Source organism: Nansenia antarctica (assembly GCF_963989245.1).
Source record: "Nansenia antarctica genome assembly, chromosome: 8".
In the NCBI taxonomy this organism is placed as follows: domain Eukaryota; kingdom Metazoa; phylum Chordata; class Actinopteri; order Argentiniformes; family Microstomatidae; genus Nansenia; species Nansenia antarctica.
Window position 1 is genome coordinate 59,709,787 of NC_137678.1, and position 24,705 is coordinate 59,734,491.

General features: G+C 43.9%; 1 protein-coding gene and 2 pseudogenes across 3 annotated transcripts; all 3 read left to right on the forward strand.

The window, feature by feature from the left end:
* The first annotated feature begins 1,536 nt into the window (after nucleotides 1-1,536).
* LOC308164508 (RNA-binding motif, single-stranded-interacting protein 1-like) lies at nucleotides 1,537-20,350 on the forward strand (annotated as a pseudogene). The gene is made up of 2 exons: nucleotides 1,537-2,337; nucleotides 19,164-20,350. The product of its transcript is annotated as an RNA-binding motif, single-stranded-interacting protein 1-like (transcript).
* A 980-nt stretch (nucleotides 20,351-21,330) lies between these two features.
* LOC308164509 (RNA-binding motif, single-stranded-interacting protein 1-like) lies at nucleotides 21,331-22,409 on the forward strand (annotated as a pseudogene). Its single transcript has one exon. The product of its transcript is annotated as an RNA-binding motif, single-stranded-interacting protein 1-like (transcript).
* Nucleotides 22,410-23,389: 980 nt separating this feature from the next.
* On the forward strand, nucleotides 23,390-24,367 carry LOC308164510 (RNA-binding motif, single-stranded-interacting protein 1-like; the record flags this gene model as incomplete). The annotated part of the gene is made up of 1 exon (XM_080538581.1): nucleotides 23,390-24,367. A coding segment is annotated over one exon (978 nt), but the record flags the coding sequence as incomplete, so codon positions are not given.
* Nucleotides 24,368-24,705: the final 338 nt, after the last annotated feature.

A 24,705-nucleotide genomic window follows, 5' to 3' on the forward strand; every position in this document is an offset into this window, starting at 1 on the left:
AAAAAGTCAGTGTTAGCCTAGTCAGCTAATTTTCAGTTGAAGTCCCCGGCCAGTTGCAACATGGCATCCTGAAAAGTAACGTCATTAATTAAAATAAAACATTTCAATATTCTAAGAACACGTGACTGAGACAAGGTACCCCAACATCACACTTGACAAAAAACACAAGTAAACAAGCTGAGGTGATTACAAGCGGCTGCAACAAACACTAACAGCGCATAGGGGACAGGGACACATGAAGTCATAGCAAACACGTAGAAGCACACAAGCCAGAGCATGTTTACAAACCACACCACATACACACTTATGGGAGCAGCGACATTTCAAGCACCTAGAAGCCACAGGACAATTACAGGCCACACAACATTAAGCACTTACAAACAGCAATACATTAAACAAACCAAAACATACAAAAAAGGCGTTATGGAGAGGCAGCACAGGAGTCCATCCCAGTAGCGTAGCCACGTTAGGCCCAGGCCCGCCCACTTTACTCATGGGCCCATCCTGAGAAAGCTTCGGTGTAGTTTATTTTCTCATTATTATTAAAAAACCATCGCCAAAAACTATCACCCATTGAGAATATCCGAGCATTCAAACCAAAACAAATAAGAAAATATGTGAACAAATATCAAGTTGAATTACTGTTGTATGCAGGGGCGCCGCTAGGGGGGGGGAAGGTTAGGACGATTCTAAGGGCCCAGCACTGACAGGGGCCCAAGATAATCTTTTTTTTATATATTATATTTATAATAATATTATTATTATCATAAGGACGTTAATGTAGCCGACTTCAAATTATAATTCTATGTATTAAAAAAAGTCACAAAAGAAACAAACTGGAGTTTTGTTTCTCTATGTTTGACAAAATTAAGCCTTATTATTTACCTGTGTAGTGCCGAGAGACGGGAGTCGGAGGCGGCGTATCAAATATCACAGCTAGACGTTTATTGACAGACATGAACGAGTCTCAACCACACGCTTCAAGCAGTAACTATATCTGACGTAACAACTTCGGTACCACGCACTTAACTCTCCGTGCGGAACAATACTCCCAACCCATAGTTCCGTGGGTGAATTATGTCAACCCACCACACCCCTCTATTTAGTCATTGCATGGTTCAGTCCACCGCGCGCGAGCTGCTAGACTAGAGGAACGTTACCGCAAATATTCTGACCAGGAGAGAGACGATGTCGTGAAAGGCGAAGACAGTCAGGGTCTCAAAAGAGAAAAGCGAAGCCAAAGTCAGGGTCTCACAAGAGAAAAGTAAAGAACGAGGAGAGTGACAAAAAATAAAAATAAAGAAGACTGTTCCGGTTACGATGTGAAAGGAGGTAGACGCGTGGAGGGTGGCTCCCAGTATTTAATCTTTTAAATCTCAACTATCGTGATCCCTTAAACATATTTTTAAGAAAAACAATTAGAAAAAGTTCAGTTGTACAACTTGTCTCGAGGATATGCCCAACAAACGCACCAAAAGGGGCACACGATCATCTACACCTCAACAGCTAACAGAAGACGCTAGCGAAGTAGCTAATATGGCGGCCGAAGCCTCAGCGAACCTGCCTACCGACCTACAAAATCTCCGCTTAATGCTAGTCACAGACATGAAGGACATGATTAAGGGATTGATTGAAAGCGCCCTCTCTCCACTCAAGGAGTCTTTAGATGCTGTGCAATCAACCACCCTTGACCATGGTAAACGCATTGCTGAATTAGAAAGGGCGCTCAACGGATACAGTGACACGACTATAGCCCTGGAAAAGACCTGTGAACGACTTAGCTCCGAGAATGAAGCTCTCGCTAGCTGCGCGGAGGACATTGAAAATCGGTCCCGCAGGTGCAACCTACGAGTCATCAATATTCCAGAGAACGCGGAGGGAACGGACACTGTTAAGTTCATGGCTGAGTTCTTTACAGAGGTCTGCAAAGATGTCTATCCAACTCCCCCCGTGCTGGACCGTGCACATCGGATTGGCCAAGTACGCCCTGGACCCACTGGACAACCCAGAGTGATGATTGTCCGTTTCCATTACTACCAGGACAAAGCCCGGGCTCTGAGATGCGATCGTAATCAGCTCGTATGGCGTGGACGTAAAGTACCATTCTTCCCAGACTACAGCATCAACACATCCAAGCAGCGTGCATCATTCGCCCGAGTGAAATCACTGCTCTACGAGAAGAAGGTCAAGTTCTGTCTAATTTATCCTGCTCTTCTAAAAGTGGACTTCAAGGACAAAATCTACGACTTCAAGACTGCCCCAGAAGCACAACGGTTTTATAACCAACCGCTGGAGCGGATGGTGGCGGGGATGCTGACTAGTATATGGCCATATGCGGTGAGCATAAGCTATTCTGTAGCTGACACCGCAAGAGGAAACGATTACCTTCATGACTGCTAGTATAAAGTTAAAGCTATGCTTAGCCTAACTAACTTCTATATAGCATTAACCATTTTTCTTTTTGCCCCGTAATAACGTTACCGTGAACTGTTGACAACCCACGAAGGATTGAATGTATATGACCCTGATCATAAGCCACCGGGGCTGGCTAGCTTTATGTTTTGTTTATACTGTGCTTATTTTTCACCGGGAGGCTGCATCGCTTTTTTGAACTGCGATACTATGAGAGGACAATTGGACCTATAACCGAACTTATATGCCTGATTTGATTGAACACTTTATACACGGACCAGTTTAATTAATCACTGAAAACCGTTCAGACTCTCCATAGGCTTCATAGGATGATGATAACGTGAGTAAACAGTCCCCAGGTCATTATCCAGCTAACTCTGAGCTAATTTCAGGGATTGCTCAACTCATTGACTGTTGTTATTACATAGTTACATAGCGCTGTATTATGGGTTTACTTCTTACCTTGACTAACTGTTTATATACGCGCGCATGCTTAAGTTGACGTTACTTAGCGCTGTATTTCGGGTATACTTTCTCCTATTGCTAATATGTGTGTGTTGGTGTGCATGTGTTTGAATTGACGTTGCGTGATGCTGTATTACGGACCTACTTCCTTCTTTGATTGAATGTGTGTGCGTGTGCTTAACAGTGTTGTGTATTCCTCTTGTTAGTTATGAATCAAAGAACAGCTATTGAGTTTTAAGACGATTTAATCAGAGTTACAAAAACAGGGTATACGTATACCAACACTGGAGCCTTGTCTCTGTCCTCCTCTCCTGGGATCCGCTGGTAAAGAGGCCCCCCCTTGGGTCTCAACCCTATCCATCAACAATATGCAAATACAGTCACAGGTCATAGCCTATCACCTTATCCAGATGGCCATGAGGGCCGTCCCCTGTGATGTCACTGTGATGTCACCCTTCCGGGTGCCCGCTGGTGCAAACATGAAGGCTACAGAATAGCATGACCCCCTATCATACTATCTATGCATGTGTGTGGAAATATACGACAACAGTATTGACGCTTCAAACGCCTTTATTGCTTTTCATCTATAGCCGGATAGCTCTTGTATGATAGGCTACCTAGAACTAAAATAACACCGGAGCAGGAGCTGGGGTTCGTTGAGGGGATCTGTGACATATCTAAAGGGGCGTGCGTTTATACGCGCGCATATCATTCACGGGGCGGGTGCATACATGCATAGGCAGGTGTGTGTGTGTGTGTGTGTGTGTGTGTGTGTGTGTGTGTGTGTGTGTGTGTGTGTGTGTGTTGCTGTGTGTGTGCTTGTTGCTGTGTGTGTGCGTGTTGCTGTGTGTGTGTTGCTGTGTGTGTCTGTGTGTGTATGTGTGTGTGTGTTGCTGTTTGTGTGTCTGTGTTGCTGTGTGTGTATGTGTGTTGCTGTGTGTGTGTGTGTGTGTGTGTGTGTGTGTGTGTGTGTGTGTGTGTGTGTGTGTGTGTTGCTGTGTGTGTGTGTTTGTGTGTTGCATATATTCTGAACCCCGGCAGCTCTGTTTTAGCGACACTGGATATGGGCTATATTCATTCATCATATTGACACTGTTTCTTTTTCTTTTTTTGTTGTTTGTTGTTGTTTTTCTTGTACTCTGGGAGCCACCCTTAGTGCTTTAAGGTTAGAATGTATAAGAGTTGCGTTAACTGGGAACATTTTGGATGTTTTTTCCCTCTGTCTTTTTCGTTTGGGGAAGAAGACTTAGGGACTGGGGAGGGACTGTCTGCAGAAAAGTGCTACTCACACCAGAGGTTTTATTGTTTGCTTTCTCTTTTTATTCATTTTCTTTCTTTTCTTTCTGTACCTATTTTACCCAATCTATTTTGTTTTGTCATCTGCTTTGTTAAACAAGGAATCATTCGCTCTCCAAGACTCAATGGAAGTAGGCCTTGCAAAGGCATTACACTCACTGTAAGGATGCTTACAATTACTTACCTGCTACACTCACAATATGACCAATTTAGGCAATAAGGATAAATACTCAAATGTTCGGTTCCTATCATGGAATTTGAAAAGCTTGAATGGTCCAGTCAAGATCTAAGGTTTTTCTACACTTAAAACGTCTAAAAGCAGATGTTAATGTTAATGTTAATGTTAATGTTAATTTTATTTATAATGCGCCCCCCATCCAACTTTTACATCGGCCCGGGGCGCAGCCCGGGTAAAGGAACAGATAAAGACAAGGACAAGGACAAGGAACACAGAAAGCAAACAGATACAGACTACTTAAACGAACATCTCAAGGGATACAATTTACAACAAATAGGGAGTAGACTTAGGGAACATCATTGACGAAGAGGTGGGTTTTTAACTTGGCTCTAAAGGAGTCCAGAGTGGGGGCAGACTTGATGGCGGAAGGGAGCGCGTTCCACAGGGTCGGTGCTATCACCGCAAAGGCACGGTCACCCTTCCTCTTGAGGTTGGTGCGGGGGACCCTCAGGCTGAGTTGGGCGTCGGACCTGAGCCTGGGCCTTGAGGTGGAAGACAGGTCCAGGAGGTCCTTGATGTAGGGTGGGGCGAGACTGTTGAGAGCTTTGTAGACAAAGGTGCAGATCTTGAACTTCACTCTCTTCTTTACTAGGAGCCAGTGAAGGGAGATGAGGACAGGGGAGATGTGGTCCCTCATTTTAGTGCCTGACACCAGCCTGGCAGCGGCATTTTGGACTAGCTGCAGGCGGTAGATGGTCTTATCAGGAAGTCCAGCATAGAGTGAGTTGCAGTAGTCGAGCCTAGATGAAATTAGCATGAGGACGACCCTCCTCAGGTCACTGGGGGTGAGGAAGGACTTGATCTTGGCTATGATACGTAGTTGGTAGAAACATGACTTCACGACGGAGCTCACTTGTCGGTTAAGGTTGAGCTCGGAGTCAAAGATGACACCGAGGTTCTTGACATGTGGTCTGACAAGGGTGGACAGGCTTCCCATGTTGGTGCTGAGCTGAGTGATGACGGTGGTGTTGCCGATGAGGAGGATTTCCCCCTTGCTCTCATTCAGCTGTAGGAAGTTCTGGGCCATCCACTCCTTCACATCGTGGAGGCAGTCCATCAGGCGCATCAGATCGGCGGGGTCGTCAGTGTTGATTGATAAGTAAAGCTGGGTGTCGTCCGCATAGCAGTGGAATGAGATCTGGTAGCGTTGAGGGATTAGACAGAGGGGGAGCATGTAGAGGGAGAACAAGTTAGGGCCGAGGATGGAGCCCTGAGGGACCCCACAGGTGAGGTTGGCTTGTCTGGAGGAGCTGTCTGCTATGTGGACGGCGTAGGTTCTATTGCTGAGGTAAGGCTTGAACCAGGACAAGGCGGTGTCGGTGATGCCAACCTCCTGCTGGAGTCGATTAAAGAGGATGGCAGATGTAGCCTTTTTGCAGGAAACTCATCTTCGGCTGTCAGATCATGTTAGACTACGTAGTAACTGGGTAGGCCAATACTTTCACTCGAGCCTCAATAGTAGGTCGAGAGGTGTAGCTATTTTAATTAATCAAATACTTAATTTTGTGGTCTCGGAGGTCAGGGTAGATACAAAAGGCAGATATGTTGTTGTGGCGGGTACCCTTTGCCAAACACCGGTACTTTTAGTAAATGTATACGCTCCCAACTGGGATGATGCAAGCTTTGCCAGCAACCTGCTATCGTCCCTTCCACACTTGAACACTCACCATCCTATTTTAGGAGGCGATCTGAACTGTGTGATGAACCCTCTATTAGATAGATCAAGCCCTAGGACTCAACAACAGTCCGCTATGTCTAAACATACCCAGCCATCACCTTGTCTCGAGACATCTTAAGACTCATTTGTCAAGACGTCTTGAGACACGTCTAAGGACGTGTCTATAGACATGGGTCTTAAGATGTCTTGGAAATATGAAGATGTCTTAAGATGGCTTGAGATGTCTTGGAAATATGAAGATGTCTTGAGATGTCTTGAGATGTCTTGGAAATATGAAGAACACAATGAATGTCATAGTATTGTCTCAGCATTTTATTATTTAAAAAACAACATACACAAATACATAATCATACTGTGGATACATTTACAGGAAATTGCAGGAACTATTATAAATAGGAACAAAATGATTATGTGTACAACATTATTATATGAACAAAATTATTATATGTACAAAACCTTTTGTAGGTAGGACACTATTGGACCTCGGCCCAAATCTAGTACTGAACCTGACCCCCCATGCTAAACCATTTGGAAGTACAGTATACTAGGACTCCAATTCAGACACACTGGGGGGCTGTCACAAATCTACTAACTCTAATTATGTAAAATACAAATAAATAAATAAACAAGAATGTGTTGTGTAACAACTCCCCCAAGATTCCCCTCCACCACAGAGAGACTAAACTGTCCTTCTGAAAGAGACTACACTGACATCCTCCATCCCAGACAGACTACAATGACCACCATCACAGTGTGACATGGGAGAGTTACTCCATATGAGAGTAAGGATCTCTGTGGAGTGGCAGGAACACGGTCCCTTCAAACAGGAGCTGTGGATTCTCTGAAAATAAAAGACATCAAGTATTAAGGTAGGCTATAGATTCCCATCAATATTTTTTATACAAGGTCTTTCAGTAAGACTATTTTACCTGACATGGTAGCCCATATGCCTGTGATTTTCACCGGTTGCCTGTGGTTCCTGTCTTCACCAAGTAGGGTTGGGTTGAGTTGGGTTGGGGTTGTCTCCACAAATGACCCAACTCTGATAGTCTTTATATCAAATCTGAGAACGAAATTCAGTATGCTAATTATAAAAGGGGTATGCTATTGAGGGGTATTATTTTAGATAATTCATTATTTTAAAATATTATTTTCTTTAGATAAACAACTAAAATAAAAAATCTAAATTAGATGCTATTGATACTGCATAGAAACACATTGATATAATATACTTGTATGTTTCAGGGGACAATGTTGCACTCTGATATTGAGTGTGTCTCTGTGCTGCTTGCCCAGCAAGAGGGTTGTCAATATTTTGGATGACAGGCTTTCCCCTTTTCCAAACCTAGGAAATAAAACAGCATGCATATGATTCAAAGAATGCTCTCTTACAAGAAGTTAATACTGACTTATTTGATAATTAATTGTATTAAATATTGTATTGAAATAATTAATACATTTATGATCAACCCCACCCTACCAGACCTTTGGTCCGAGGAAGACCTGTTCCTGTGTCAGGATTCTATTCTCCATCCTCTCCATTAGATCAGGTTGCCGCATATTTTTTGACACCTGTAGTTTTGACAGCTCTGGCAACACCTCGTTTCCATGCTGCCTTAAGCCTGTTTTGGAACGAGTTATATTTTGGTACCAACATTCTAGATATCTTTGGTATAACTGACATGCAGGAAATAATACTGTACATGATAAATACAGATAATACAGTTACTTAAGTAAATAAACACATTTTGAAGTAGATGTTCCTACCAAGCCCTCGTCTTTGCCGAAGATCAGTGGCCGATACTAATGCGACTGAACCAGATGCTCTGTATACAGGGGCATAGCCTGGCAGCCCGTGTACAGGTGTATTGTCTGCCACATGATTGGGTGCTGACAATGTGGTGATGGAATCCAAGACTGCAATCCTCTTGACCATGGTCTTCTCCATACTAACACCATTCTTGTGAGCGATGACTGAAGCACAACATTCATATAAAACAATTAGCTTTAAGCACCTATATGGCCTTGCAAATTTAATACTGTATGTGTAGTTACATTTACCCATGTCCTTGACCCTGTGGTGGTATCGGTCAAAGCGGTTGCAGTCTCCAATCATGGGGTGGCCCAGCACATCTGTTTGCTCTCCAGTGTGATAGCCACAATGAATGTTGGCACGGTTTGCAACATCTGCTTTCCATATCTTAGAAAATATGACACCAAAATGTACTTACTTCTGCTAAATGGTGTTAATATGAGTTAATATGTTAATATGAATTAATATCTAATCAAACCACACTGTTTTGATGCAAAATCCTGTAAGAAAAATTATATATATATAATAATGATATCAATAATAACTCACCCTCTCGAAAAGTTTGTGGTGGTCACATATCTCGACCTGGAGTTGCCTTGCTTCGTCATCCGTCAAACTAGCTGATCGGATCAAAGCCAAGTATCCACTCAGCAAGATGTTGGCTTTAGTCACTAGTCGGCAGGTGTTGCGGCCAATGTATTCAACAGAGGCTGCTGTAAATGCCTTAGGGCAACACATGACATCTCTGGCTATGATGGGCCACATCTGAATGAGATGGAGTACCTCACAGCCAGTGGCACATGCCAAGTGATGAACATCTGGGAGCTGAAAGTATAATGTGGTGTGTAATGCAATTTCATTCAGAGCTGTTCACACTTCTCACAGGACATGGACTTTGATGACAAACATGTACTATTTAGTGATCTTAAAACAGTTGCTTGTTATATTAAGTGTGTTCTTCACTTCAACTTCCGTAATATGGAGAAAAAAACCAACAAATTCTAGCGCAATTCAGGATTTGCAGAGAAGAGGACCAAATCACCAGCGGGTGTCACATATAACAAACAGGCAGACTATTAGAGAGAAAGCTAGTTCCCATTGACTTTGGTTGTTCTTTACTGAAGTCAATGGGGACTAGCTTTCACTCAAGTAGTGCTGGCAACCTCCCTGTGTGTTATATGGACAAACTGCACCTGTGTTTCAAGTGGCATGTCGGTGAGGAGATGACACAAGTTTCATTTTTGGGTAAACTGTTCCTTTAACAATTAAATACACCGGCGTCAAAATGTATAACTGTGACTTACCTGCTTGAGCCAGTGTGGTCTGTCAATTGCAACAATCAGATTGGATACGAACAGTTGCAATTGTGTCTTGATGTTGCCCCAAATTAGACTTATTTGGAGTCTTCCAACACCAAGGGCATCTAAGTGGAAGTGATCGATTCTTGTCTGTAACAAAATACAAAGCCAACAGTTGTATTGCTTTTACATGGTTTTATCATTATATGCTTTCTATTTGAATCATTTTTAACACAAGGCAGAGCAGGAGATTTTCAGTCCATTAGTATGTTTTTCTTAGTTGCAACCATTTCCAGCAACATGGCAAAAACATAATACTTGCTCTGAGCTTCATTAGGCATAGGTAACATGCATGTATAGACAGAGCTTACATTAAAACATTTACCTGAATGTGCGGTTCAATGACAATGTCATCAGAGAATGGAGTTGTTGTCGTCGTTTTTTTTTTTTTTTTTTTTTTTTTTTTGATTTTATCCCTTTTTCACCCAATTTGGTAGCCAATTTAACCCAACTTAGCATCCAATTATCCCCTGCCTATTGCATAGGATCCGCCGCACGACCCCGTGGCCGGCAGTCCCAGAAGAGGCCGCCAGGCAGACTAGGCTGACTGGCTCCTCGAGCCCAGTACCGTTATTCCGGCGCCCAGGGGGCGGTGTTGCGCGACGGATCCTAGTCCAGAAATACTCCTATACCGCCCTCGGAAGCGGCCGGCCAATATGCCGCTTCCCGTGTGCCTCGGCCATATCTGGATCTGGCGAGCCGGGATACGAACCCCGGCCCCGGTGGGCAGCATGCACTAGTGGCCAGTGCGTAGACCGCTACACCACCGCGGGGCGTCATCGTCGTGGTTGTTAATGCAAGTTAATACGAGAGAGAGTGCCAAGGAAAAGGAAAACAAAATAAACTTATTATTTCACAGCTCAACAACAATATCATTAGAAAAGAAAATATCTTAGCCCGTAAACAGGCAGGGAACATTTCTCCTGGGTGAAACAGAAAAATACATAAAGTGAAGAACTCTAGTTCACAAACAGGCTGGTTGTTTTGGCTGAACAAGGTCCCAGTCTCTGTTTCTTGTCGTTTCCTCTCCACTACACCCATCTCAGACATGCCAGCGATAATGATGTTGGTGTTGGACTTTGTTCTGCGGGGTGCTTCACTGGCAACCTGTGGGTTGGAGAGGTCGGCCTTGTCGACTGTGCAAATTCTGCATCTAAGAGAGACATCATTTTAATAAGGGATGCATTTGAAAGATTTCACACAATGTACATAACCAAGAAGACCAAATGGCCAGAGAAGTAATACTGAATCTAACCGTTTGTTTGCGGTGGAAGACAAACAGTTTGCACAGTGGTTTGCCTGGGGCATATCGGCATTGATCTCCCCAATTCCTCCACATACAAACACATTGCCTCCATAGTAAGGGCAGTTTGCATAATACCCCTCCTGTAGTCTGCGTATGTATGGAGAAATGGCATTCATGCACTGCTCAAATGATGTCCCTGATTTGGAAAGAAGATATATCTCAATCTCACATGAACCATGACTTAGACATTTTAACCATTTTGTTAAAATGTGCTGATTATTATGCTACCTGGTTCTCCAAGGCCTATGATGCCCATGTGCTCCCTTTTTCATCTTGTGAGACATCAATGTCTATTGGCAACAAAACGTTATATTCCCCACTGGTTGCAGCTGGTGGATCACAATCATAAATTAACTCGGCCCTTAAATCTTTCAATTCGGAAGAACAGTGATATCTACTTTTATGAGCTTTGAAGGTGGAATACACATTAGAATCGAATAGACATGGCTGAAAAGGACACTTCACAGTTTCCTTGTTTTTCAAATGAACTCCCAAATGAACAAAGTATTCTTTAAGTGTACAGGGCTCCGAAAAATCACATAATTCACAATGTAGTCGATAAGTCACAATATTATTTTGAGATCCACGAGCAACAGCATCTTGAGGTCTCTGGGTCAATGTTTCATGCTTCAGTAAATGATTCTTTAGAGCTACTTGTGTCGTGAAAGAGCACACACAGTCACTGTAGATGCAAGGCAAGGGACAAGACCTACTATAATGTCCGTGTTTGAACTTGTAGTGCCTTATTATACTACGCTGGTTAGCTGAAGAAAACGTGCAGAACTTACATTTCCAGTTCATAGGGTTGCCTAGCTCTGCAATGCAAAGCTCCTCTTACTTTCACACTTTCTGTGAAAAAAAAGTAAAAGTAAAAGTGTGCACACACAAAAAAAGTACTGAAATTAATTGCACCCCCCCCCCCCCCCCCAATTCTCTAACTACACATGCACATGCGGTCAAATTACCCCACTCTGCGTTTCTACAAACCAAGCTAACTACCTAGCCCACAATTACACTTTAGCTACACCTGGCTCAGCCAGCTAAAAGCCATAATGTTATATTCCAGAAAACAAAACCAATTCTCTAGCAAGCTAACACGGCCCATATTCAAGTGATGGTGTTACTAACTAGCTAACTAACTAAACATGATGCACATTCTTTCTTTCACTGCAGTCAGAAAAGCTAGTGCTAACTAGCCTATACACCTTTGAGCCCCGGAAACGCACTATATAAAAACAATGAATTATTATTATTATTATTATTATACTACATGAACTCATATTTCAGCAAACGAAACCAAGCTTCTGAAACCCTCTTGCATCGACTGAATTCACTTGTTAGCTATATTAGCTAGCTAAATAGATCATGTCACTGGTGAGGTAAAGTTAACAAGCGGGGCAAACGGCAAAAATTATTACACAATTGAACATTAAACTCTGAAAAATAAAATTATTAACTCACCTTTTGTAATTCGCACTCCTGATATTCTTGATATTCGTTATATTCTTGATATTCTCGATATTCCTACTACAGGCTACGTTCATCACGACTCAAGACGGGTGAATTCAGCAGCATCTAATTGTCAATTAGAATCAGGTGAGGGAGAGAGGCTGCTGGATGCACAGGTTGACATACGGAATTTGGCAGGGGCCGTGTTCTGCGCATGTGCAACAACTGGAAACGTTTTTGACAAGTTGAGTGATCTCATCATTCTGATTTGAGTGGACTATTTTAATTTCACAGACAGGTTGAATGGATTAAAACTTAACATTTCTAGTTGTCTCAACTTTTTGGCAAAATTTAGTTGACCTGACTCACACAAATGTGTTAAAGGAACTGTTTGTTATGAGATTGTAATTATATGGCACATTCTAAAGTTGTTTGGGCCTTTGTAATAATAAAATCATCATTGCCAAACTCAACAGGTTTTATGCTGATGTTTTTTTTTTATTATACCTTTTTCTTGACAGTGACCTTTTTCGATCAAGTCTGCAAGGCGTGGCAGCTGTTCCTGTTCCTGCCGCATCCACTGGGTTTGGAAATCGATCGCTTGGTGCACCATCAACAAAGTGCTTGTTTTGGAAAAATAAATACATTTTAATGTTATAGATGTATTATATCTGGCTTGCTAGGGCTATCACTGACGCAACGTGTCGTGTTATCTAATGATGACGTCTGACGTTACGTTACACGACGTGAACGTTATATTGAGAGTGTTTACAAGTTTAACACCACAGGTAGTTAGCACACCAATGATGGTGTTAAAGATGTTGGTCACTGTGGCTGTGCTACAATTAAACCTTGTTGCAAGGTCTACGTGTTCGCAATTAAGTTTTAGCTTCATTAGGGTCAGGAGCAATTGATCAACTAGGGGCATAATTTGGACAGTCCAATCAGAATGATATTGTAGCTCAAATTTAGAAATAAGCGCTTCCAAAAACAGGATGGTGGCAGCATCTGGCAATCCAGAGAAATATTTGACTTTGTCAGGATTGGAGGAAATTTGACTGAAGGAAAAGGTTTGCTTCTGTTTCTCCAATAGTGTTTTCAATTTTTCATTCTCTTCTTTCAGCATGTACAGTACAGGCCAAACGTTTGGACACACCTTCTCATTCAATGTGTTTCCTTTATTTTCATGACTATTTACATTGTAGATTCTCACTGAAGGCATCAAAACTATGAATGAACACATGTGGAATGATGTACTGAACAAAAAAGTGTGAAATAACTCTAAATATGTCTTATATTTTAGATTCCTCAAAGTAGCCACCCTTTGCTTTTTTGTTGTTAATAAAATAAAAATGTGTTGTTGTTAATAAAATATATAATAATAATATTATATATATATACAGTATATAATAACATATTATTATTAACACATATAATATTTAATATTATTATTATATATTTTATTAACAAGCTAGTTAGTAAGATTGTACTAACCTTGACTGTTAACAAGCTAGTTAGTAAGCTTATACTAACCTTGACTGTTAACAAGCTAGTTAGTAAGCTTGTACTAACCTTGACTGTCTAACAAGCTAGTTAGTAAGCTTGTACTAACCTTGATAACTGTCGCTGCTGCTCAAATTTCCGTAGCGTCGCGGCATCTTCTCCTCAGAATGTTGGTTGTTGGTTATGGGAACTGGTAACGTCAGCAGCTGTTGATAATCAGTGCAGGCTCGCAAATAAGAGGAGGGAGATGGATACTAGAGAAAGCGGATTGGGGGAAGTTTGCAGAAGTAAGTGAAGAGTGGTTGTCCTTGGTAGATGGGAGTAGGGGTATTGAAGAGGTATGCAGGGAAATTAACGCAGGTATAGTGGCTGCAGCAGGGGAGGCGATACCGAAATCAGGGCCAAGGCAAATGAATAGAAGAGTACCGTGGTGGTCAAAAGAATGCAAAGATGCTGTTAAAATAAGGAATGGAGCATTTAGGAGATTGAAGAATCTCCATAACTTTCAGCTACTGACTGAATATAAGAGAGCACAGGCACTAGTAAGGAGAGCTGTTAGGAAGGCAAAGAGGGAGCACTGGAGAAAGTTCTGTGACTCTGTGGGACGTACTACTCCAATAGGGCAGGTGTGGGGAATGGTTAAAAATATGAAAGGGATAGGGAGGAAATATGGGTATCCTATGCTTATTGAAGGTGATGATGTTATTGTTACAAGCAAAGAGAAAGCTGAAGTCATTGCTAGAACATTGGTTAGGGTACATAGCTCTGACAACTTAAGTCTGGAAGAGAAGAAAGGGAGGGAAGAGACTATGTTAAGGTATCCTGATGTAGATGTGAGGGTGGATGGAGTAGAGGGCAGCTTGGATGCATTATTCACTAGAGCGGAACTACTTAAGGTGCTGAGGAAGTTAAAGAAATCTGCTCCAGGAAGGGACTCTATCTGTTATATCATGTTGGAGAAACTGAGTGATAAAGGGAAAGATGTTCTGTTGATGCTGTGCAACAAAATTTGGGTAGAGGGAGTGATTCCCCAGGGGTGGAAAGAGTCCTTAATTGTGCCAATTAGAAAACCAGGTAAAGATCCCCACAATCCAAGCAGCTATAGGCCAATTGCATTAACATCCCAGGTGGGAAAAACTATGGAGAAAATGATAAATGACAGGTTAACCTACTGGGTGGAATCAAAAAATCTGCTACAGAGTTACCAGAGTGGATTTAGAAGAGGGAGAGGTACTATGGACCCTGTTATATGCTTGGAGGATGACATTAGAAGAGCTCAAGTAAACAAAGAGGTAGTGGTAGCAGTCTTTTTTGATATTGGGAAAGCATATGATATGATAAAATTGCAGGAAATGGGGGTTGGGGGCAGAATGTTCAGGTGGATTAAGGATTTTTTGTATGAAAGGAGCCTGAGGGTTAAAATTGATGGGGAGGTCAGTGCTAGATATATAGCAGAGAATGGAACCCCCCAGGGAAGCATTGTAAGCCCCTTATTGTTCGATATTATGATAGATCATATTTTTTTAAATGTACAGGGAACTGACGGAGTGGCTTTGTTTGCTGATGATAGTGCTATGTGGAAGAAGGGGAGGAATGTAGGTTTTATTGTTAAGAAAATGCAGAATGCAGTTAATGAAGTCCAGCAATGGGCTGTACAGTGGGGATTTAGGATTTCGGTAGAGAAGACCAAGGTTATGTTTTTCTCAAGGGGGAACATTGGTCCTGAATTTAAAATTCAGTTGGCAGGCAGAGAGTTGGAAAGAGTTGAGGTTTTTAAATACCTCGGGATGTGGTTTGATAAGAGGTTAACTTGGGCCTTCCGCATACAGGAGATGGAGGCTAAATGTAAGAAAGTTTTAAATATAATGAGGTGCTTGTGTGGAGTTGAGTGGGGTGCGTCTGGGTCTGCATTGATAGCAATCTACACTGGCATGAAGAGAACAGTATTTGATTATGGCTGTGTGGTTTATGTGTCAGCGTCTAAATCCACATTAAGGAAACTTGATATGTTGCACAATCAAGCTCTGCGCATTTGTAGTGGATTAGCTAAAACTTCTCCGATAGCAGCAATCCAGGTAGAGGTGGGCGAGATGCCTTTGCATTTGAGAAGAGACCAGCTTGCTCTGGTATATTAGGCTAACCTCAAGGGACACAGTGGGGACCATATTGCACAGCCAGTCCTGAGGGATTGCCAAGAGAGGCTGTATGAGGGAGGGAAAAGCTTTGGGTGGACAATCCAACATAAAGTAGTAAATATGAGCATAAGCAATTTTAATATCAGCCCCACGGTGGCATTCCCTGCAGTCCCCCCCTGGACATTTGAAGAGGTGACAGTAGATTTAGGACTGCTTGAAGCAAAACAGGAAGGGGGAGTAGATAAATGGAGGGTACAGGGATACATTAGGGAACAGTATAATCAGAGGTTGATTATCTTTACAGATGCATCAAAAAGGAGTGATGGGAGGGTGGGAGTAGCTCATGTGATGCCGGAAATGGGTCTGGCTATAACAAAGAGGCTGACGGATAATTTGGCGGTTTACACAGCAGAACTTTTAGCCATATGGTTTGCCCTGTTATGGGTTGAAAGTGTTGGGTGTAACAGGCAAGCAGTAATAGCATCTGACTCCAGCTCTGCTCTTTTTTTTTTTTTTATATATACTTTATTGCAGGACTTTACATTACATTTCACAAGTTCATTTCACACACTTTACACGTTTTCTTCACTTGTTTAAGTTCATCCTGCATCATTTTTGTTTGTTTTTTTATTTTTTATAAAGAGAACAAGAAATAAAGAAAATAAAGAATAGAGACTAGAGAGAAAATATAGAAAAAGAAGAGAGAAATTATAGGGATAGAAATAGAAAAGTAAGAGACAAAGGGAGGGGGGGTGGGAGGGGTGGGATCGGGGGGGGGGGGCTTCCTTCCTACTCATTCATTCGGTCCATTTACTCCAGTTCATAGTGAATTGCTCTTCACGGCCTCCCACTTTGCAAGTAATTCTTTCCATTTCTTTTATCTCTTCAACAGTTTTTTTCCAATTATTAACAGATGGTGGGTTTAAGTCCAACCATTTACGTGTGATTTGCTTTAAAGCCGCGATACGTAGTATGGTGTACAAATATTTATCTCCCTCTCTGTATATATCTAATGGAATAAGACCGAGTATAATATTGACTGGATGTATAGGATTTTGTAAGGTAAATGTATTTTTTATTTTTACTTGAACTGCCTCCCAAAACCTTTTCAATTTAGGGCATGTATAGAAAATGTGTGTGTGATTGGCTTCTCGTTCCGTACATTTCCTCCAGCATTCTGCATTGCCTGTTGGCCTATATTTTGACAACATTTTCGGTGTTAGGAAGATCTTCATATTTATTTTCCAAGCAAATTCTTCAGCTCTGCTCTTTTAAGTATGCAAAATGCATACTCAGCATCCAGGATGGATATTATTTTAGAAATTTTACAATTAGCAAGTGGGATGTTAAAGGCAGGTTTTAAATGTTCTTTCCTGTGGGTGCCAGCTCACATAGGGGTGGAGGGAAATGAGTTGGCTGACACCTATGCCAAGAAAGCAGTAGAAAAAGAGAGAGTGGAGGTGGAAATTAAATACAGTAAGGCAGAGGTAAAAAGTATTATAAAGGCAAAATCGTATGAGAAATGGCAGTATATTTGGAACAGTGGGACCTCTGGGAGACACCTTTTTTATTTTCAACCAAAAGTGAGGGTGGATAATAGTACATGCAGGTCCAGGCGTGAAGAGGTGGTGCTGGCCAGGTTAAGGATTGGACATACCAATTTAAATAGTACCCTGTTTTTAATAAACAAGCATGCAGATGGCAACTGTGAGCAGTGTCTATGGAATAGACCAGAAACAGTGGAACATGTTTTAATACACTGCCAAAAGTATCATAACGAAAGGCGTAGGTTTATTGCTCAGGTGGAGGAAAATAAAGAAGTATTTGAGATGAAATATATTTTACAGAGAAGGGAAGGGAAGATTTTAAAGTTGTTGTTTTTCTTTTTAAGGGAAACAGGGCTTTTAAAAATAATTTAAGTAAGTAAAGTTAAGAAGCAAGTCCTGTGCCACACTCCAGTCCAGCGGTGGCGGTAATACACCATGTGGTTGTCAACCGCCAATTGAAAAAAGAAGAAGAAGAAGAAGAAGAAGAAGAAGAAGAAATGTCCTCTATCCTTTTCAATGAGGAACATTTAAGAACTGGAATTTCAGTGAACTGCCTAAATTGAATGAAATTGAATGGACCCCAATGCTGACACCAATAACATTAGGCCTTTAACGTTATGTGACATACGGATACTAAAAAAGCTAAAAGCAGAACAACAAAACATGTTTACCTACTCGGAAGGACAGTAAAAACAGAGGGCGAAACACAGAAGCTCTAAACGGCCATAAGGAATTCATAATTATACATCACATCCACTGATTACTGGGGGTCCGTGTTGTTTCTGCCGTTTACAGTCCAGTTGTCTGATAGTAATTCACATCATTTTCATTGTGATGAGGTAGGACATTTGGACTTTCCTGCTGATCTAAAGCTTTACTGGCTTCTGTTAAACTGCATTTTGAGAGGTGTGGGATCTGTGTTGACAATGCTCTCTGTTTGGCAGGATCACAAGGCAATTCCTTGTTTCTGTTGGACTCCCAGGAGGTCTCCTTCACACTTATTATTTTTTTCTCTTGGCAGGGGCCAACATAGGCCCTGTGGTTTCACTCTTGCCCCTCTTTCTCTTCCCAGGGCTGGGTTCAAAGAGGATCTGAACCTTAGTCTTTGAGGGCAAGTTGAGCAAAAGAGGCCTTTGTGGGTTGTTAACTGGAGAAAAGTAGTCCTCAAACGCTCCATCATCTTCATTGGGACAGGAAGAAGCATTCACTGAGTCCCTTGAGAGAGCAAAGGACCGTGCGGACAGAGATGCAGAAATACTACAAGCATCTTTATTTGTGGTTGATTTACTTTCTATGGGGGACTGCACTGTATGTTTTTTGTTGACTGATGGTAATCCTTTTGCTTTGTTACTTCTGCTTGATCGTCTTGAGTTTCCTGGAACAGCCATGTCAAAGGTAAACACATTCTTGCTACCATCAGGACTCTCTGAAGAAATTTGTTTCTTGACTCCAGCTCTTTTGATTTTGGTCAACCTTGGCTTTTTGTCTTGTTTTATGCCTTCGTCTTCAGCTGATAAAGCAGGGAAAGAAATTGGATCTAATGATTTTGGTCTCGACACATCACTGCAAGGTGACAACCACTGGTCGTTCTTGTGCAGGGATTTTCCAGGACAGTTGTCACTAGTGTCTTCTTGTTGCTTCTTTCCATCTTTCCTCTTTGAGCAAGGCTGAGCACCAACATATGGGTCATCAGAATCCGTATCTGCATGGACAAAATATGAGAATAAGTGAAGTAATATAGGTTAATTCTAACCAGTCATTTTAATCAATCATCAAACTCATCTCCCATTAGGTAAGTATTACAGATTAGACCAAGAACAATCCAAAGCAGAGAATCAACAAAGGATTCCCAAGTCCTTACCCAGCTGGGAGATGTGTGATGGTGTATTCCCAAGAGAAGGCTCGAGTTCAGGTGATAATCTGGACTCTGCCATCTCTGAAGCTGAGAGAATGCATTGATTAGAGTCACAGCAAGCAAACAGATTTCAACCCCAGCACGGTGAGCAGCAGCAGCAACAGCAGCACCACAGGCTGGGACCAGCTCAGCAAAACCAACCTGTACATCCGCGGGTTGCCCCCGGCAACCACCGACCTGGATCTAGTCAAACTCTGCCAGCCGTATGGCAAGATCGTATCGGCTAAGGCCATCCTTGATAAGACAACAAATAAATGTAAAGGCTATGGGTTTGTGGACTTTGACAGTCCAGCAGCAGCCCTGAAGGCAGTCCATGCCCTGAAGACGAGTGGAATACAAGCTCAGATGGCTAAGCAGCAGGAGCAGGACCCTACCAACCTCTACATCTCCAACCTGCCCCTGTCAGTGGACGAGCAGGAGCTGGAGAGCCTGCTGAGGCCCTTCGGCCAGGTCATCTCCACCCGCGTCCTCAGGGACTACAGTGGGAACAGCAGAGGGGTGGGCTTCGCCAGGATGGAGTCCACAGAGAAGTGCAACGCAGTGATCTCCCACTTCAATGGGAAGTTTATCAAGATGGTGCCAGGAACTTTGGCGCCCCCTGAGCCCCTGCTCTGTAAGTTTGCTGATGGTCAGAGGAAGAGGCACAGTCACAGTCCGTTTGTCCCCAACGGACGGACATGGCCCAGGGAGGCGGAGCTGCGACTGGGTGGGATGACTCTGGCCTATGATCCATCCTCAGCCGCTATGCAGAATGGGTATTACGCGTCTCCGTACACCCTGACTAACAGGATGATGGCTCAGACGGCCATGTCTCCTTATATGTCTCCTGTCTCCTGTCTCCACCTACCAGGTGCAGAATCATTCTTGGATGGCCCATCAGCCTTACATTATGCAACACCCGGCAGCTGTGATGTCGCCCTCTGTGGACCACACCATGTCAATGCAGCCTACCGCCATGATGACACAGCAGATGGGCCATCTCTCACTGGGGAACAGCGGCGCGTACATTCCTGCTAACACAGCCATGCAAGGAGCCTACATCCCCCAGTATTCCCACATGCAGGCTGCTGCTGAAAACGGCACGCAGCAGCAGGTGGATTCGTCCAACAATTCCTCTCCATATAGTCAACAAAGCAAGTAATGAGCAGATGACCTCAGTGAGCCCTAATGGATGCTGTGGGCGATGACAGATGATGTCACATTGAGGGCAGTCTCAGCCGCTGTTGATGGACCAGACCCGGGACCCTCTTTTGCAGCTTCAACCAAACATCTGTGGAAGACGGAGTCAACAGAAACTACTACGGCGGAGGATGGAAAAAGGTGTAAATGGACTAAACGAATTATTACCAAAAAAGAAAGATACAGAAAAATAGGTAGACGAAAGACGTGTATTTTCTACCAAGGATTCTCAAGTTGATGCAATGGGACACGTAGGCCTACCGCGTGATGTGATATTGAAAATGCATGCGATTGAAAGTTTGTTTTTTTCTATAAAAGATTTCAATGATTTTTACAGGTAGTTTATTAGTCAGATATATGAAAAAAAAATATGTTGCTTGCAATGAGTGTTCATTTGGTGAGATGTTACTGGTTTTATTTTGGTCTTAAGCAACCAACCTGTACATCCGCGGGTTGCCCCCGGCAACCACCGACCTGGATCTAGTCAAACTCTGCCAGCCGTATGGCAAGATCGTATCGGCTAAGGCCATCCTTGATAAGACAACAAATAAATGTAAAGGCTATGGGTTTGTGGACTTTGACAGTCCAGCAGCAGCCCTGAAGGCAGTCCATGCCCTGAAGACGAGTGGAATAGTGAGTCCGTCGAGGTCGCCAGCTTGTAAGGTAACGTCTCTATGACCATATAAGGACAGACAGCAAGGTAACGTCTCTATGACCATAATATTATATTATAAGGACAGAAGACTTCCGACAGGGCCGTTTTGAGCAGCGCCGGTATCTCCACATTGGTGAAAACGCAGAAATATCCATCTCACAGCCCAGCTACCATGTCTGAAGCCAAGTCCACAGAGTCCCTGGGTTCACAGCAGGGTCCAGAGATGGTGGCAGTGAAGTTGGAGGACAGCAGTCAACCACTGGAACATAATGTGTTAGTGAAAGAGGAAGAAGAAGAAATGATGGTGGCTGGAAGAGAGGAAGAGGAGGAAAAAGCTATGATGGTGAAAGAAGAAATAGAAGAGGAAGTGGAGGAGAAAGATTGCCCCCGGCAACCACCGACCTGGATCTAGTCAAACTCTGCCAGCCGTATGGCAAGATCGTATCGGCTAAGGCCATCCTTGATAAGACAACAAATAAATGTAAAGGCTATGGGTTTGTGGACTTTGACAGTCCAGCAGCAGCCCTGAAGGCAGTCCATGCCCTGAAGACGAGTGGAATACAAGCTCAGATGGCTAAGCAGCAGGAGCAGGACCCTACCAACCTCTACATCTCCAACCTGCCCCTGTCAGTGGACGAGCAGGAGCTGGAGAGCCTGCTGAGGCCCTTCGGCCAGGTCATCTCCACCCGCGTCCTCAGGGACTACAGTGGGAACAGCAGAGGGGTGGGCTTCGCCAGGATGGAGTCCACAGAGAAGTGCAACGCAGTGATCTCCCACTTCAATGGGAAGTTTATCAAGATGGTGCCAGGAACTTTGGCGCCCCCTGAGCCCCTGCTCTGTAAGTTTGCTGATGGTCAGAGGAAGAGGCACAGTCACAGTCCGTTTGTCCCCAACGGACGGACATGGCCCAGGGAGGCGGAGCTGCGACTGGGTGGGATGACTCTGGCCTATGATCCATCCTCAGCCGCTATGCAGAATGGGTATTACGCGTCTCCGTACACCCTGACTAACAGGATGATGGCTCAGACGGCCATGTCTCCTTATATGTCTCCTGTCTCCTGTCTCCACCTACCAGGTGCAGAATCATTCTTGGATGGCCCATCAGCCTTACATTATGCAACACCCGGCAGCTGTGATGTCGCCCTCTGTGGACCACACCATGTCAATGCAGCCTACCGCCATGATGACACAGCAGATGGGCCATCTCTCACTGGGGAACAGCGGCGCGTACATTCCTGCTAACACAGCCATGCAAGGAGCCTACATCCCCCAGTATTCCCACATGCAGGCTGCTGCTGAAAACGGCACGCAGCAGCAGGTGGATTCGTCCAACAATTCCTCTCCATATAGTCAACAAAGCAAGTAATGAGCAGATGACCTCAGTGAGCCCTAATGGATGCTGTGGGCGATGACAGATGATGTCACATTGAGGGCAGTCTCAGCCGCTGTTGATGGACCAGACCCGGGACCCTCTTTTGCAGCTTCAACCAAACATCTGTGGAAGACGGAGTCAACAGAAACTACTACGGCGGAGGATGGAAAAAGGTGTAAATGGACTAAACGAATTATTACCAAAAAAGAAAGATACAGAAAAATAGGTAGACGAAAGACGTGTATTTTCTACCAAGGATTCTCAAGTTGATGCAATGGGACACGTAGGCCTACCGCGTGATGTGATATTGAAAATGCATGCGATTGAAAGTTTGTTTTTTTCTATAAAAGATTTCAATGATTTTTACAGGTAGTTTATTAGTCAGATATATGAAAAAAAAATATGTTGCTTGCAATGAGTGTTCATTTGGTGAGATGTTACTGGTTTTATTTTGGTCTTAAGCAACCAACCTGTACATCCGCGGGTTGCCCCCGGCAACCACCGACCTGGATCTAGTCAAACTCTGCCAGCCGTATGGCAAGATCGTATCGGCTAAGGCCATCCTTGATAAGACAACAAATAAATGTAAAGGCTATGGGTTTGTGGACTTTGACAGTCCAGCAGCAGCCCTGAAGGCAGTCCATGCCCTGAAGACGAGTGGAATAGTGAGTCCGTCGAGGTCGCCAGCTTGTAAGGTAACGTCTCTATGACCATATAAGGACAGACAGCAAGGTAACGTCTCTATGACCATAATATTATATTATAAGGACAGAAGACTTCCGACAGGGCCGTTTTGAGCAGCGCCGGTATCTCCACATTGGTGAAAACGCAGAAATATCCATCTCACAGCCCAGCTACCATGTCTGAAGCCAAGTCCACAGAGTCCCTGGGTTCACAGCAGGGTCCAGAGATGGTGGCAGTGAAGTTGGAGGACAGCAGTCAACCACTGGAACATAATGTGTTAGTGAAAGAGGAAGAAGAAGAAATGATGGTGGCTGGAAGAGAGGAAGAGGAGGAAAAAGCTATGATGGTGAAAGAAGAAATAGAAGAGGAAGTGGAGGAGAAAGATTGCCCCCGGCAACCACCGACCTGGATCTAGTCAAACTCTGCCAGCCGTATGGCAAGATCGTATCGGCTAAGGCCATCCTTGATAAGACAACAAATAAATGTAAAGGCTATGGGTTTGTGGACTTTGACAGTCCAGCAGCAGCCCTGAAGGCAGTCCATGCCCTGAAGACGAGTGGAATACAAGCTCAGATGGCTAAGCAGCAGGAGCAGGACCCTACCAACCTCTACATCTCCAACCTGCCCCTGTCAGTGGACGAGCAGGAGCTGGAGAGCCTGCTGAGGCCCTTCGGCCAGGTCATCTCCACCCGCGTCCTCAGGGACTACAGTGGGAACAGCAGAGGGGTGGGCTTCGCCAGGATGGAGTCCACAGAGAAGTGCAACGCAGTGATCTCCTACTTCAATGGGAAGTTTATCAAGATGGTGCCAGGAACTTTGGCGCCCCCTGAGCCCCTGCTCTGTAAGTTTGCTGATGGTCAGAGGAAGAGGCACAGTCACAGTCCGTTTGTCCCCAACGGACGGACATGGCCCAGGGAGGCGGAGCTGCGACTGGGTGGGATGACTCTGGCCTATGATCCATCCTCAGCCGCTATGCAGAATGGGTATTACGCGTCTCCGTACACCCTGACTAACAGGATGATGGCTCAGACGGCCATGTCTCCTTATATGTCTCCTGTCTCCACCTACCAGGTGCAGAATCATTCTTGGATGGCCCATCAGCCTTACATTATGCAACACCCGGCAGCTGTGATGTCGCCCTCTGTGGACCACACCATGTCAATGCAGCCTACCGCCATGATGACACAGCAGATGGGCCATCTCTCACTGGGGAACAGCGGCGCGTACATTCCTGCTAACACAGCCATGCAAGGAGCCTACATCCCCCAGTATTCCCACATGCAGGCTGCTGCTGAAAACGGCACGCAGCAGCACGTGGATTCGTCCAACAATTCCTCTCCATATAGTCAACAAAGCAAGTAATGAGCAGATGACCTCAGTGAGCCCTAATGGATGCTGTGGGCGATGACAGATGATGTCACATTGAGGGCAGTCTCAGCCGCTGTTGATGGACCAGACCCGGGACCCTCTTTTGCAGCTTCAACCAAACATCTGTGGAAGACGGAGTCAACAGAAACTACTACGGCGGAGGATGGAAAAAGGTGTAAATGGACTAAACGAATTATTCCCAAAAAAGAAAGATACAGAAAAATAGGTAGACGAAAGACGTGTATTTTCTACCAAGGATTCTCAAGTTGATGCAATGGGACACGTAGGCCTACCACGTGATGTGATATTGAAAATGCATGCGATTGAAAGTT